This window comes from Salvia miltiorrhiza, chromosome 8 (genome assembly GCF_028751815.1).
Source record: "Salvia miltiorrhiza cultivar Shanhuang (shh) chromosome 8, IMPLAD_Smil_shh, whole genome shotgun sequence".
NCBI classification, from domain to species: Eukaryota; Viridiplantae; Streptophyta; class Magnoliopsida; order Lamiales; family Lamiaceae; genus Salvia; species Salvia miltiorrhiza.
In genome coordinates, this window is record NC_080394.1 from 12,155,577 (window position 1) to 12,171,126 (window position 15,550).

At 35.0% G+C, this 15,550-nt stretch overlaps 2 protein-coding genes across 2 annotated transcripts; both read left to right on the top strand.

Annotated features, from left to right (window-relative positions):
- Positions 1–1,823: 1,823 nt before the first annotated feature.
- LOC131001049 (proteasome subunit alpha type-7) lies at positions 1,824–4,959 on the top strand. Its single transcript, XM_057927219.1, has 3 exons — positions 1,824–2,247; positions 3,212–3,626; positions 4,683–4,959. The coding sequence occupies exons 1-3, from the start codon at positions 2,075–2,077 to the stop codon at positions 4,845–4,847; spliced, it is 753 nt and encodes a 250-aa protein (XP_057783202.1). The 5' UTR covers positions 1,824–2,074; the 3' UTR covers positions 4,848–4,959.
- Positions 4,960–6,673: 1,714 nt separating this feature from the next.
- Positions 6,674–8,277, top strand: LOC131001050 (H/ACA ribonucleoprotein complex subunit 2-like protein). The gene is made up of 4 exons (XM_057927220.1): positions 6,674–6,933; positions 7,023–7,092; positions 7,483–7,588; positions 8,027–8,277. The coding sequence occupies exons 1-4, from the start codon at positions 6,798–6,800 to the stop codon at positions 8,189–8,191; spliced, it is 477 nt and encodes a 158-aa protein (XP_057783203.1). The 5' UTR covers positions 6,674–6,797; the 3' UTR covers positions 8,192–8,277.
- The last annotated feature ends 7,273 nt before the right edge of the window (positions 8,278–15,550 follow it).

The following is a 15,550-nucleotide window of genomic DNA, read 5'->3' on the forward strand; positions in this document are numbered from 1 at the left end:
TATATTAGATTTTTAATTGTTATGAGTTATAATTATAAGGGTAAAATAATAAATTTTTATTATATTTTATTATTATTTAAATTGAGGGGGTACAATGAGTAAAATGGGGGCTATGAATAGAATTACCCTTTATTTAGAGATAACCTTTATTTAGAGATAACATCTCATTCTGGCAATTTTCATATAACAAAAGGAATATGTAGATAAAAATGTAAAAATTGTAATCATTTTAAACTACTATACTCCTGTACACTTACACAAATTTATATGAATTTTGTGTGTAATCATTCGCGTAACAGTGCAAATGTGTAAGGATATAATAGTTCAAAAATACTATTTTCATATTTTTATTTATATGGTTATAATTTTCTATTACCAATTTAATTTATGAAATCATAGTGCTTTATTCCTTCTATAAGTCCAAATCTTTTTTTTCATGCCTTCATGTTTTAGTCTACTCGTCGTTGTCATCGTCATTATTAAGTATGAGCTTTTTCGAATTTTAGTTTAGATTTTTGCTAATATTAAATCAAAATTGAATTTGTAATTTCTTCTTTAAAAAAAAATCAAGTCGAGACGAATTGTCTAAAAATTTGAACTAAATTATTCAAAAATTTATGCATCATACCTAGGAAAATACTAGTGTCTAAAAAATGAAGAAGTATTTTGATTTTGTTAATTTTATCATGCAATTATTGAAATAATGTAATATATGAGTAAACTCTCTTTAGTAAGATGAAAATAGACAAGTTCAAGGAGTAAAATTATTTAAAAATTACATTGCAAGGGATTTTACGAATGTACGTTGTACGTATATTAGATATATATTTTAGTTCAGCTTTATGAAAAAAATAATAATAATAAGGATAAAGAACTTGCTCCAGGTCCAGGCCTTTTAGTTTTATACTAGTAGTATATTTTAAAAAAAATCCATTTTATATTTTTTGTAAAAAGAGAATGAGAAAGGAATAAGAATGTCGTAATGGTGTTTTTTTTTCCAAATCTATAATATTGATTTAAATACTAAACCATATACTTAATCTAAAAAAGGTCTTGACTTATATGAACAAGATCAATGAAAAACCCGAATTATTAAGGTTATAATAAAAATTCCGTGAAGGACAATTTTCATCGATGGAAGGTTGACATGCATCTTTGGTATTTTATCTAATAAATAATAACTTGATAAAATAACTTTATTTTGCTCCACTTTTTCAAAAAAAAGGGTGCAATTTCATAATTTTATAAATCATGTTACCTATTTTCGAGAAGTTGTTGTGGAATCATCTCAAAGATAGTAGATGACTAGAAGTTATTGTCAATTTCTGGTGATTTTATTGTTCTTGATATGAGATTCATTTTTCTTGATTAAGGTTCTCCATCAATTCATGAACCGTGATTAATGTTAATTAGCCCTTTCTAACATTTTGGACTTGTATTGAATAATTTTTCATTCATTTGCAATACCATATCAGTGTTTGATCGACAAAATTTGCTTTTCATGATATCTTTGTTATAATTTTAGTAGGCTGATGAAACTTTGATTTGATATTATTATCATGATATTTTTGTTTTTTTTTTTTGAGGCGAAAACGAAACACTTATATTAAATCACGGTGAATAATATCTGTGAGCCAGGAAGGGAAATCCTGCTTCCAGATCATTACACCATCCGACCAAGCAGCGAAATTTGCTAAACAATGCGCGGCTCTGTTCGCCTCACGACGATCATGATATTTTTGTTATACATTTAATAGTATGAAATTTTGATTTGATATTATTATCATGATATTTTTGCTACAACTTTAATAGTCTGAAACTTTGATTTGATAATTGATAAAATATTGATCCTTTTCCATGGCATTTTCCCCCAAGAATCGTGTATTCCTTACGCGATTTCTACACAACACAAACTTTAAGTTCCCACTCGTATTTGTCGTGTCGCCCAAGCTCCGTTGAACTGCCTCTCTTAAAACTTCCCCAATTTTTTCCTCACTCATCGAATCAACAAAATTGTACTACTTTCAACGAAGAAATATAAACAGATTCCGACAGATCGGTAGATTGTTGAGATATGGCGCGATATGACAGAGCGATTACTGTTTTCTCGCCGGACGGCCACCTATTTCAGGTCGAGTACGCTCTCGAAGCCGTGCGCAAGGGGAACGCCGCCGTCGGTGTTCGCGGCTCCGATACTATCGTACTAGCCGTCGAGAAGAAATCCACTCCTAAGCTGCAGGATTCGAGGTTTGTTTTCTCTCTGTATCACACGCACCGCTCAACGTGATTGCAGATCGGGAAATATTGTTTTTTCACTGTCTGGTGAATTTATTGCGGTTTAGATGTATCATGGAATCTGTTTAGGGTTTAGGGTTTGCTATTGAGGTTTAATTTATTTCGAGGTTTTTAATTTGATTTTTTTTTTCCTGTTATCTGACTGCGTCTTTGTTTTACTAATTTTTTTGTAGTAGTAGGGCAAATATAATTTCGTTTTGAGCGTTGTCTATTATTGTTTGTCTCTCTTAGCTTGAGTAACCAGTTTAGCTGTTTACATTGCTGTGTCAAGGTTTTGCCAGTGGATGAGAAGAAAATATTTTAAAGCTTGGGTTGATTTTGTAGAATATAGATGAAGTTGTGCAATGTTTAACTTAGGATTGTCGTAAGCGAAGAAAATGTTAGAGAACACCTTTTCCAAACTGGTTTGCAAAACATGAAGTGAACACAGATGACTCATATAAATCAGAGAGATGTCTCTTGATAAATGGATGGTATTTTGTTCAAAAGAGAATTATTGTCATTACTGATTTATGTATCATTTGTTAAATCCAAAACATAGATAGACTTTCAAGAATTCGATCTGACTGGGCACTTGGATTCCATTGCATTCTCATTGTTAGATTGGAAATTTGTAATAAGTAACAATAGTAACTTACTGTGTAGTTCAGAAGTATTTTGTGAATCGGTTCTATTCCTGAATGCTGTATTTCATTTCTTCTCTCATCATTCCCTGAGCTTTCTCCAGGCTAAGGTGATTGTACTAAAAGAGAAGTTCTTGCATCTACCAAATATTGTTTGTCAACTTTTTAAATTGTTTAATTTTACTTATAAATCATGTACATCGCTTATTTTCTGTTACATTGTGAATCCAATACCTGTTTGGTCTATAAAACCTTTTTGTTGTTAATACCTACTTTTATTTGGTATCTCTCAGGTCAGTGAGGAAGATTGTCAATCTAGATGATCACATAGCATTGGCATGTGCAGGCTTGAAGGCAGATGCTCGTGTTTTGATAAATAGGGCGCGTATAGAATGCCAGAGTTATAAGCTTACAATAGAGGATCCTGTAACTGTTGAATACATAACTCGCTATATTGCTGGTCTTCAACAGAAGTACACACAAAGTGGTGGTGTGAGACCTTTTGGCCTCTCAACCTTGATTATTGGGTTTGATCCACATACAGGTACTCCAGCACTTTATCAGACAGATCCGTCAGGCACTTTTTCAGCGTGGAAAGCCAATGCTACTGGGAGAAACTCCAACTCTATCAGAGAGTTTCTTGAGAAGAACTACAAGGAAACATCTGGCCAAGAAACTGTGAAGTTAGCCATTCGTGCTCTACTGGAGGTAAATTATAATGAAACTCAAGCTTATGATTTCACTGCTTTCTTTCATGTCTGTGCTATTTTACTACCAAGCATTCTCTTCAACAAGGAATGAGGAGTTGACTTTTGCTCTTTATCCATGTATATGTCTTATTTGTTCTTGACATATAATTTTCCAGTCAAAGAGGTCCATGGGCATTCCTTACTCACTAAATTGAACTCTCTGAATTATACTAATATCTAGTGGACTCTAATTTAGGGAGTTAAAACTAAAAGTAGAATTGGTATGTATTATTCGACTCCCACCCACAACAATGTGTGGAACCCTGAAGGTCGACGAGGTGTTTTAGGTAGGTAATGTGGTCTGATATGCCCAGTTGCGACAATTTGCGCATAACAGGAACTTGTGAGTATGACCATTTCATCTTTACTGCAAATTGAGCAAGTGTGATGTGGGTAAATTACCTGTATGCTCATAAATCTGTAAGCAGTAACAGACACCACTGAGGGCAACCAGGATGATTTTATGTCGTGTATTTAGTTCAGCTGTTATGAAGCATCAATTCTTGAAGAATCAGTAGCGTGTGAGATAAATGCCCTTTTAGGTATTATAACTGATTTAGCTGAACAGCTTTTGCACATAAAACTAAAACCATGTTGTCCTAAGTGGGAAAGTCTGATATTTTCAAACCACTGAACTCTCCAGTATTCTGTGACCAATTTCTGGTGCTGAGTGCTAAGCAGTTTGACCCTGAACCGCAGCATTGTTAATATCCCAATCTTTGAAATAGAAAAAACATGAATTTATGATTTGCAGGATATGCCATCTTCAACGAACATTGGTTCTTATAAAAACAGAAATCTACGCCGACACGAACTCACCATTTTCCATTAAAGTTGAAGTGTTCCTCTTGATTTTATTTTTGCATGGCATGTTCTTTTTCATCATGTCTTGTTTGTACACTTTTCAATCTATGTTGCTGCATCTCAATTCTGTGGTAGGGTATTGACTTGACATATTTGGGTGCAAATGCATTGTTTTACATGTCTAAGGATTCTTGTATGATGTTGCTTGAAGGTTGTTGAAAGCGGAGGAAAGAACATCGAAGTTGCTGTAATGACTAGAGAGCAGGGACTCCGCCAACTTGAAGAAGCTGAAATTGACGCCATAGTTGCTGATATAGAAGCAGAGAAAGCAGCTGCAGAAGCTGCGAAGAAGGCCCCTGCAACCGAGGAAACTTAAGTTCTTGTACTTCTTTAAATGCTTCGTGTTATAACGTTTTGTGACTTGTATTACAGATTATGGTCTGTTGCTTATTTAAATGATTCCTGTCGAGGATAATTTTTTCGGTTTATGATCACGACTTGAAGGGGGCATTGATAATTTGATGGTCATAGGATACTTCGTGCGCCTCTCTCTCTCTCTCTCTCTCTCTCTCTCTCTCTCTCTCTCTTTCTAAAAACACACACACACACACACCAAAGTGGCTTCGTGCTATCTCTGGTAGATTGTATGTTGCATTTTTAATCAAGAACTGAATTTTGGAACGAAAAAGAGAATTAAAAAAAACTGTAAACCTGGAAAACAAGAGAAAGAGAAAAACTGTGAATATGCTAATGTTGGATTGGACACAGCTGAAGGGAGCATCATCGACATGGTACATGCCCTTCAAAAAAAAAAAAAACAGAGAGCGTCTCATGGGCCGCTAAAGGGACCCATAGGCGTGATATCTACAGTCTACAGAGAAAGGGAACATCAAATGGGCCACTTAGGGGCCCAATTTCAACTATAAGGTTTACCGTTTCTTTTTGCACAACAATTATAAGGATTACCTGGAAATGTAATAAATACATCATTCCTAGGCTTAGAAATAGGGTGAGCAAAATATTCAAAATTTGAATATTTGATCCAAATTAAATTGAAATTTAAAATTTGATTTGAATTTTTGGATAGGATTGAATTGAATTTTAAGCAAATTTTGGATTTTTGGATCGAATTTTATTGACACTATTAAAATCTGAAATCCAAATTATATTTATGATATAAATAATTCCTCCCTCTGTCCCCCATATTTATGCATACCTTTTTTTTGGTACGTCCCCAAATTTATTCGTACTCTATTTTTAGTAGGTATTACTATATGAGTTTGAGATCAAAACGCGTAATAAAATTATGTTTAGTTTATTTTGTAATGGGTACGACTATATAGATACAAGTTTAAATATATAAATTAAAAAAATAAAAGAAATATGCTCTTTAACATATTTTTAATTTTTATACTCCCTCTGTCCACGAAAAAGAGTCTCATTTGGAGTTCGGCATGGGTTTTAAGAAAATTGTTAAATAGATATAAGTGGAGTAAAAGTAAATTTATAGAGGTAGTGCTAATGTCACTTTTAAAATTCCTTAATCTCAAATTAATTTTTAATGACAATAATTTTTAACTTTAATAAAACTATTCAATTAATTTTGTAACACTTTAATTTTTCATCTTAATTCAAGTTAAATTTTTCATCATATGTTAATTGCATTTCAATCACCACTTTTGGTCAAATTTGTAATTATAATACCATTTTCAAAATGTGATAAATATGCATCCAACCTTTTGTAAATTTTGTTACGAGAGGAGTGTTTAATTAAGCAATAGTTTAGAATTTAATTAACAAATAAAATATGGTCTTTAGCATTTATTATGGTGGGTCCATGAATGATAAATAAAGTAAATAGAGAAGTCAAAAGAGGGTAAAATTGTATAAAAAGTGAAATGAGACTCTTTTTTGTGGACAAAAAAAAGGGGGAAGTATGACTCTTTTCCTTGATGGAGGAAGTAATATAATTTTACTTGTCTTCTAATTGTTTTTGAGTGAATTATCAAATTACTATCATATTAAAATAAGATATTAATTTATTTTTTAAATCATACTTATAATTTATAACATAACGTAATTTTGTATGGAACTCATTGTTTACTTACCGGTTATAATTGATTGAAAATATAAAAGGAAAAGGAGAAAACATAAATTCCAAATTTTAGAAAGAATCGAAAATAAATTATGGAGGGTTGTTTTGGTCTTTTAAAAGTCTTTAATACCCACCACGCTGCTAACTTCTCTCCTAAAACCCTAGTTCTTCTGCCATCCCAAACCCCAAACCCCAAATTAGTCGCTCGCCCACACACACTCACACACACAGATGGGAAGCGACAGCGAGGTTGAGAAATCTGCGCAGAAGGAGAGGGAGAAGAAGAAGCTCTTGGCTCTCGCCCCCATCGCCAAACCACTCGCGGGCAAGAAGCTCTGCAAACGCACCCTCAAACTTGTTCGCCGAGGTTCAATCTCTATCATCCATCGCATTACATGTCATTCTTCCCTTGAATTCTTTTGTTTCTGTAACCTTGTTCTTTGTTGGTGATTTCAGCTGCGGAGCACAAGTGCTTGAAGAGGGGAGTTAAGGAGGTCGTCAAAAGCATTCGCCGCGGGAACAAAGGGTATTTTGATTTTGTCTGGATTTACTCATCTTTGTAATGTCGCAACCCCTCGTTATACGTTTTTAGTCTGTAAGTAAGGTTATCAATTTATAGAGCGTTGATTTATGGAGTTTTTACTGTGTTGTTGGAGTTTATTCATTTCTGGTGGATTTGGGCCACTATTATGTTCGTTTCTGTGGCTGGCTTTGCTTCGTTTTCGGTTGGGGTAGTAAACTGGGAAGAGCTTAATTAATTTGAATTATATGCGAAAAGATTTGTCCTACTGTTGAATGATTGCTAAAAGAAGTTTGTGTGCGTTTTTCCTAATTTGTTATGGAGAATCCTGTTTTTATGTTTTTTCTTGAGTTTCGCTTTTCAAACTGAGATTTTACTCGTTCCTTTTTCTTGCAGAATATGTGTTATTGCTGGGAACATATCACCTATAGATGTCATCACTCATGTTCCAATCTTATGTGAAGAAGCTGATATACCATATGTCTATGTTCCATCGAAAGAGGTAAGTCGCATTTTCTTGAGTCACTTGCCCTGTTATTATCTTTGATCATTAGCCACATGAGCATATTTTCGCATCAGTTTAGACAAAGATGTAAGTGAGCAGCAGGCTGCTTCTACATATATTTCATTCTTATTGTTCAACTCTCAGAATACACAAGGAGAGATAAATTGACGGAAGTTGCCCCCCACTTTTACTGATTTTACTGCATACATTGATATGACTCAATTTTCTCTTCTGTTTAAGTGAATTTCTGTTTGGTTGATGTTCCGTGATTCTCACTTAGTAAACCTTTTTGTCCTAGGACCTTGTTTCGCCCTGCCATTGCATAAACCATTGACTACAGCTACTACTTCTGCTATACATTCTATATCTTCCGGGTTGATGCTCCATGTTGGTTAGAATTTGGGTACTGATAATATGATTAACTGCTCGTTTCAGGACCTCGCCAATGCAGGAGCTACCAAGAGGCCGACTTGCTGTGTTCTCGTGTCAACCAAGCCCGCCAAGGGAGAAATCGGGCAGGAGGAGCAAGAGAAGTTGAAAGGAGAGTACGATCAGGTTGCATCCGACATATCTGAACTTGCAAACACAGTGTTGTTTTAGTCAGTGTAACAAATTTTACATTATGAAGTCTGTACTCTACATCTGTTAGGTGTTTAAGCTTGAGATAATACATTATTTTCCCCGCATCTCTGATTCTATATTATCCCTACGAATCGTAGCAATTTTTGTTTTTGTATATTGGGGAATTGGGCAAAATGACAAATTACATAGCTACTGTTTCCTTCAAAATGGCTTATAGATGGAAAAATATGAAGCTGAAACCCACCATTTTATTGCTAATATGTCATGCATATATAAGATAGTAATTTTTAGGGAAAATTACACCTAAATACACAAACTTTGCCAAAAATCCATATTTGACGCGAAGTTAGGATTTTACATTTTAATACACCAACTTTCGTTGTTGTCCAAATTTGACACGACTTAATTCTTAAAAATTCAACAAACAACTTATTTTTGTAAATAATTATACAAAGACCCACTTATGTTATTATTTGAGATATTTAAACCAAAACAAGATATTTCCTCATTTTAGGCGCGGATCAAAGATTAAAAGAAAACATCATAAGGAAATATCTTGTTTTGGTTTAAATGTCCCAAATAATAACATAAGTGGGTATTTGTATAATTAATTACAAAAATAGGTTGTTTTTTGAATTTTTAAGAATTAAGTCGTGTTAAATTTGGACAATAACGAAAGTTGGTGTATTAAAATGTAAAATCCTAACTTAGCGTCAAATATGAATTTTTGGCAAAGTTTGTGTATTTTCACGCAATTATCCCTAATTTTTATTAAGGAATAAGGTCCAGTAACATCTCTATATCCGTCGTTAGCTTTTATAATTCCAAATCAAGTGGGAAGGTTTTCGATAAAAAAATTGAACGTCTGTTTAGGAGAAAAATCATAGTAATATAATTTTTTTTAAATCGCATCACTTTCAATTAATATATTTTTTAATCAGGTATTTTTTTGCAGACCGGGAAGTATTTTTTATTATACTATTAATTACTCCATCCGTCCCACTCTAAATGACCTGTATTCCATTTTGGGTCGTCCCACTATAAGTGATCTGTTTCTATAAATAAAAAAATTTAATCCACTCTAAATGACCTGTATTCCATTTTGGGTCGTCCCACTATAAGTGATCTGTTTCTATAAATAAAAAAATTTAATCCTTAAAAAAGTGTAGGTCCTATCACTTTTAACCAATTCACCCATTCTCCTTAATTCTCGTGCCGAAAAGTTTTGAACCACTTAAATGGAGGGAGTAAATTTTTTTATTTTTTAATATCTCATTATACTTTAATTAGTTAGTTTATGGAATGCCAAATACTTTAATTAGTGTTTTGCAAAAAATATATTATAAGCCTAAACTAATTTATACTCCATTCGTCCACGATATCTTTTTCACTTTTATTATTTTGATCAGTGTACAATATTGTTTTCACTTTCATTTATAGTAATAGGGTCTCACAAACTCCACTAACAACAATACCCACTACTATCTACCCCTTTCTTAAAAGTATGTCATTTTGATTGGGCAAGAATTTTAATAAAATAGTTGATGATTTTTTGGGCAATATTCTTTTTTAATGATATATTTTTCACGGATGCCAAAAGTGACATACTTTTGACCGACAGATGAAGTATAAAATATGAGTATTTTGATCATCATATTTTTATCTCTCCTCTCAATTTTTCCCATTAGCTTTTTCTCTCTCTTTATTTTTCTTATTTATATTTTAATTATTTTTAAAAAATTATTAACTGGAGGACCCTCATTCGAGATCATTATCTAATGATCTTGCTAATGTTTTTGGGTTATAACGCTAATAATGTTTATGCCCGATCTTGAGCTTAGGCGAAAAGTGCAATTACTTAGAGTCTAGGGTTGGAGCCTGGAGGGTCCTCCAAAACATGTTCTATGTTCTATTGATTTTTTTCTAAAATTTGACAACTTATTTATGTATTTAGGCACATTTGAATTAATTGAAAAAGGGCTTATACCAATTAAATAAAATTTAAAATTTTATAACACGACTGCACATGTTACGCGTATAACTTATAATTGTGCATACTTTTACTAATAATAGCATTAAAATATGGCATGAAACATAATTATTATTATTAGATGAATGGGAACTGTTATATGGGGTTACTTTCCCCGTTTGAATTGCAAAAAATAAAACAAGTCAAAAGTTGTAGAGTATGGTTTAGTGGGCCCACACCAAGTCTTTGCATGTGATGTTGGTTGGATTTGGACTATAACAAATTGTTTTCCAGACTTAGGTGGAAAACAATAATTACCCCATTGTTGGAGAGAGAGGACATATATATATATATTTTTTGAGAGTAGGGGTGAGCAAACCCAACCCGGACCCGCCGAACCCGCCCGGACCGACGGGTTCGGTCCGGACCGGACCGGCCCACTATAGGTGTTCGGTCCGGGTTGGGTCATTTTTCTAGGACCGAATATTTTTCGGGTCGGTCCGGGTCGAAACCCGCCGAACCCGGAACCGACCCGGTCTCCTATAAATTTAATATTTAATATTTAATATTTATAATAATATTAATTAAAACTTAAATTAAATTGTAACCCTACTACTACACTAACACTACTCACGTCTGGGAGGGAGAGAAACTTTCAAAATCAGAAATTCAGAACCCTCCTAACCCTAGCCCCGCCGCACCCACCCACCCACTGCCACGACGACCCGCCGCCCCGCCGTGCCTGACCGAACCACCACCCAGCGCCGGACGGCCCCTTCTCTGTCTCCAGGCGCGCCCAGACGCCCAGACTCGTGCAGTGACTCCGCTCGGTGCCCACTGGCCACTGCCACTGCCCACTCCGCGCAACCCGCGACCACCCCTCGGCCCTCGCCGCCTCACCACGGCCTCCTCCGGTAAGTCTCGATTTGTGCAGTGCTTTAGTGTGTTGTTGCTGTGTTGTTACTTACCATTAATTGATTACAGCTTCTGTGCTTGTACTATATTGTTACTATGATTTGATAGTGTGATGCTTAAATGTCACCTTGTTTATTCAAGATGTTGTCGCAGCAAATGCAGAATTAATGGTCAATGTATTAGCGGGTCTGACCCGGACCGAACTGGACCCGTTGCTTGGGTTCGGTCCGGTCCCGGGTCGGCCCGCTCGAAAGTTTCGGTCCGGGTCGGTCCATTTTTCCAAAATTTTCGGGTCTGCAAACCCGGCGGGTCGGTCCGGGTCGGTCCGGGTCCGACCCGCTGCACACCCCTATTTGAGAGTGACTCTTTTGAAATAATACTATTTTCACTTCAGTCCCCACCCATTATGTGTAGAAAGGAAAATGTTAAATATCAATCGGAAGCTTCTAATGTTTCTACCCACCACAATATTTAAAAAAGGAAGATAAAGAAATGTAAAAAATATGGAAGAAATATGACCGTTTTGAAAAGGTGACAATCTTACATATTTGCATAAGGCTCATTATTATTTAGGTTTACTTGTTCTTACTCTCTGTCCATGTAGCTTTCTACATTTATTTTGTGGTGCCTTGTGAGGATTAAAAAAAAAAAAAACTATCTTTTCAACCATTTAATTTGATGGACTTATGTTACATACTTACATTCGATGTATTATATGTAGATGGATGTTGCTCAAAGATATTAAACATAATTTTGTTTATGTAGATGGATATTCAAAATAATTTGGGTTGGATGTTCAATATTTTTCAAAATGCTTAAAATATTCATTATAGAAATAAAATAATTATGCTTGAATGATGGTTTCTTAACCAAAAAAATACTACTAAAAGATTAAAAGACCAAGATAGGTAATTTGTCGGCCCCGTGTTTGATATCTTAGAGCATCCACAATAGATCTCTCAAAATTTTACTCCTAAAAATACTCCTAAAGTCTTCCCTAAATTATTTTTAACCCCTATTTTACAATTGCTCACAGTAGCTCTCCTATTTTTTTCATTATCTATTTTATAAATTTAGGATTAAATTTAAGGGGGTGTAAATTTAGGATTAGATTTGAGGGAGTTTGTGGACCCAACTTAATATAGGTGATCTGTTGGATGATCATTTTATCTCACTTTTTATTATTTTAGCTCAAATTTAAAGTTAGAATTACTTTTGAGAGATCTGTTGTGAATGCTCTTACATCGGTAATTTGTTGGGCCCGTGTTTTTGATTGAGCCCGTAACAATAATTATGTTCACCTTCAATAAAGGTAACTATCGTCGACCTTTAGATAGATTATTTCATGTGAACAATAATCCCTCATTACTTTTGCACAAATAATTTTACCCTCTCATCATATAACTTATCTATTGGTGCTTTCAGATTTAAGAACGATAGTTAATAGAAAAAGTGTCTGAGAGTTTCGGTGAGGTATCACTGTTTGGGCAAGAATCTCGATGTTTGCGCCATAAAATTGGTTTCTTATTTAGCTTGTTTCTTACTACTGTATTCGAAACTTTTTAGAAATCAAAATGATGCAGGAGTATTTGACTTTTTCTTGAGATTATTCTTCAAGATTCGACCTTTCGATTATGAAAATGCTCGTTGTGAGTCACCGCGGAAGAGGGTTTATCAGAAATCCCGAAAATTGTGAAGACGTAAGAGAGATCGGGCAATGGGGCGAGGGTTTCTCACCACGAAAGAGGGTTTCTAGAGGGAATTAAATGTCAAAATGCAACAGGTAATATGTTATAATGCACGAATATCCTCTGGCCGCCCGGAGAAGTGGTCGGAAAAATGTGGCCGGCCATGAACTACATCGTCTGCGATGACCGATGGTCGGCCACATTTTCGGGGCCACTTTGCCGGGCGATCAGTTGATTTTTCTGCATGTACTATATATTATGAACGAATGGATGTCCATTAAGAAGTGTACTTATTTTAGCCCTCCTCTCTCTATATATATGAACGTTTCAATGAAATCCCCTATATATGGTGAGATTTTAAATTGATTTGTAAGTGTTGATTTAATGTATCCTATGGTTGATATTTATCTGGAGGGGAAAAATCTTAGATGCGTTCGAATTCTGGATGGAGCGAAAAATTAAAAATTCATATATTTTTAGATTTATGGTTTTCATTGACTAATTTCAGTTTTTTTTTTTTTCAATAATTGTGTGAATCATTTCTGTTTTTTTCTAAAAAATTAATTTGCATTTACTTATATTTTGATTATATTTAATATGTATATATGCTTCTTTAAAATTTCATTTAATATCGATATTGACCATGCATCGCACGGGTGGATGTACTAATTTCACATATGACGGTTATTTGGTTTTTCAGATAGAAAAAGTTTAAAGGTTTTTCTGCTTTCAACGGGTATGACTGTGTGCCTCTATTTGATCGGTTTAATTGTGAGACTAAGTGTATGGAAAAGACAGGTCGATTCAGCCATTCAGGGCATGAGGCAGGTCGTGAATTGCACATAGAAAGTTGAACAATCAATTTTTCTAAAATTTTAGAAAATTAAACCGAATCAGTTTTCATAGTAATTCAAACAAAATAATGCAGCCGCATTTGTCCGTTTAGATATTCAAGCGGTAGATCTTCCATGTCGTGTTAAAAAACAAAGTCCAATGTTAATATTCTAACACTCTCACCTACTCCAACTAGCTAGAGAGAGACGGCTCACTCAAACAATATATAATTAAATATATTATTAAGGTACATATTCGCCCCTGAACTAAAAGTTCTTAAAACATTTATTCCCCCATTCTCGACTTTGGTGCCAATATCCCCTCATAGTAAAAAAAAAAGGTGCAATTAAACTCAGGCCTCTAACGACTGTTAAACGTCTGTTAGCTTTATTTTATTTTTTTCCGTCGTCCAACGAACTCCCCCCTTCCCCACGGCCGTCCCTTTCTGTTCTGATCACCGCACACCACAACTCCGACCACTATCACCGCGCACCAATATCCTCTCACCTCCTCCGCAGCGCCACCCGCCCCTCCGCCCCTCCGTACCGATCTTCCGCCCTCCAATTTTCTGTTAAATATAGCATGCAACAATTCTGTTATAGTTCTAATTATAGCTCACCTACTGCTTCGATTCTCAGCCGCGTCCCTGCCTCTGCCGCCGCCACCATCGACGACCTTGATTCCGCTTCGACATCTACAACCAACAATAATTGAGTCGATTTTCTCCTACTATTTTAATTAATTAACAATTAATTCGTTTATTATCACGTATTTATGTGTCAATTGAAGGTTGGGTGAAATTTGTTGAAAAGGTGTTGGGAGAATGGGATGGATTTGGGGCGGATTTCACGGCGGAGGGGCAGGCGGTGGAGCTGTCGGAATTGGTGGTGTCGGAGGCGTACCGGGAGTGGAAGGTCAAGAAGGTATTCGACTGGTAAACGCAGTGCCCCACCCTCGCTGAAACCCTAGGCAACTCCCCCTCTCTCATGTATAGATCCATCAAGCTCTTCCCCACCGTCGGATGCGAAGCTGATGCCGCCACCGTTTATACCTCCGAGGAGAGGAATATCTCCGATACCTCCGCCTTCCCATATGCTCCCACCTATATGTCTTCACTACACCACCAGCTTCAGATACTTGCATTTGGGAATGTGCGATTCGTCTATTCTTGCTTCTCCGTCGAAGACCCGTCTCACCTCTTCTTGCGCCTTCTCAAGGATTCTTGGATTTTTCAGCAGTTCAGCCATCGCCCATTAAACTCCTTTGATAAGTTGATCGGAGAGCCCATTTCAAATTTAAAAAATAAAAAATAAAAAAAAAATAAGCGTTTACCCCATTCTCGACCTTGGCGCAAACACCCCTGCATATAGTCCAAAAAAAAAGAGATGCAATTAAACCTAGGCCTTTAACGGACGCTTAACGGTCGTTAGAGGCTTGGATTTAATTGTACCCTTTTTTTTTGAACTATGCGGAGTGTTTGCGCCAAGATCAAGAATAGGGAGATAAACGCTATAAGGGCCTCTACTTCAAGGGTACATCTACACCTTAACCCTTAAATATATTGTTTAAATTAAAAACATGAAAAGAATCCGTTCTTTTAAAACATAAATAATCCATTTTTTTTTATTGTTTGTTATTAATTGAATATGATGTAAATCTAAAAGTGGCATTTAGAACTTTGTTTCTATTTACTTTTTTTTTTTTGAGAATTTGTTTTTATTTACTTAGCACACAATGATCTGATGACACTATGCTAATTAAATAAGAGGTGGGCTTCGACCGTCAAAAGAAAATTATAGGCGCAATTCACCTATCAAAAATAAAAATAATGCCATCAGTATATTAAAAGGTAAAATTTTATTTTAAAATCAATTTCAAATTAATTTTAAAACTAAATTGCAATTTTGTAGTTTATAATAAAATTGAAAGTTTATTTATAAATTATATTTTTTTTCATTTGCTTTTTCTTTA

Coding starts and splice junctions, on each gene's coding strand:
- LOC131001049 (XM_057927219.1), top strand. CDS start 2,075: ATGGCGCGATATGACAGAGCGATTACTGTTTTCTCGCCGGACGGCCAC. Junction 2,248..3,211: donor CCTAAGCTGCAGGATTCGAG/GTTTGTTTTCTC, acceptor GGTATCTCTCAG/GTCAGTGAGGAAGATTGTCA. Junction 3,627..4,682: donor CCATTCGTGCTCTACTGGAG/GTAAATTATAAT, acceptor TGTTGCTTGAAG/GTTGTTGAAAGCGGAGGAAA.
- LOC131001050 (XM_057927220.1), top strand. CDS start 6,798: ATGGGAAGCGACAGCGAGGTTGAGAAATCTGCGCAGAAGGAGAGGGAG. Junction 6,934..7,022: donor CCTCAAACTTGTTCGCCGAG/GTTCAATCTCTA, acceptor TGGTGATTTCAG/CTGCGGAGCACAAGTGCTTG. Junction 7,589..8,026: donor TCTATGTTCCATCGAAAGAG/GTAAGTCGCATT, acceptor TGCTCGTTTCAG/GACCTCGCCAATGCAGGAGC.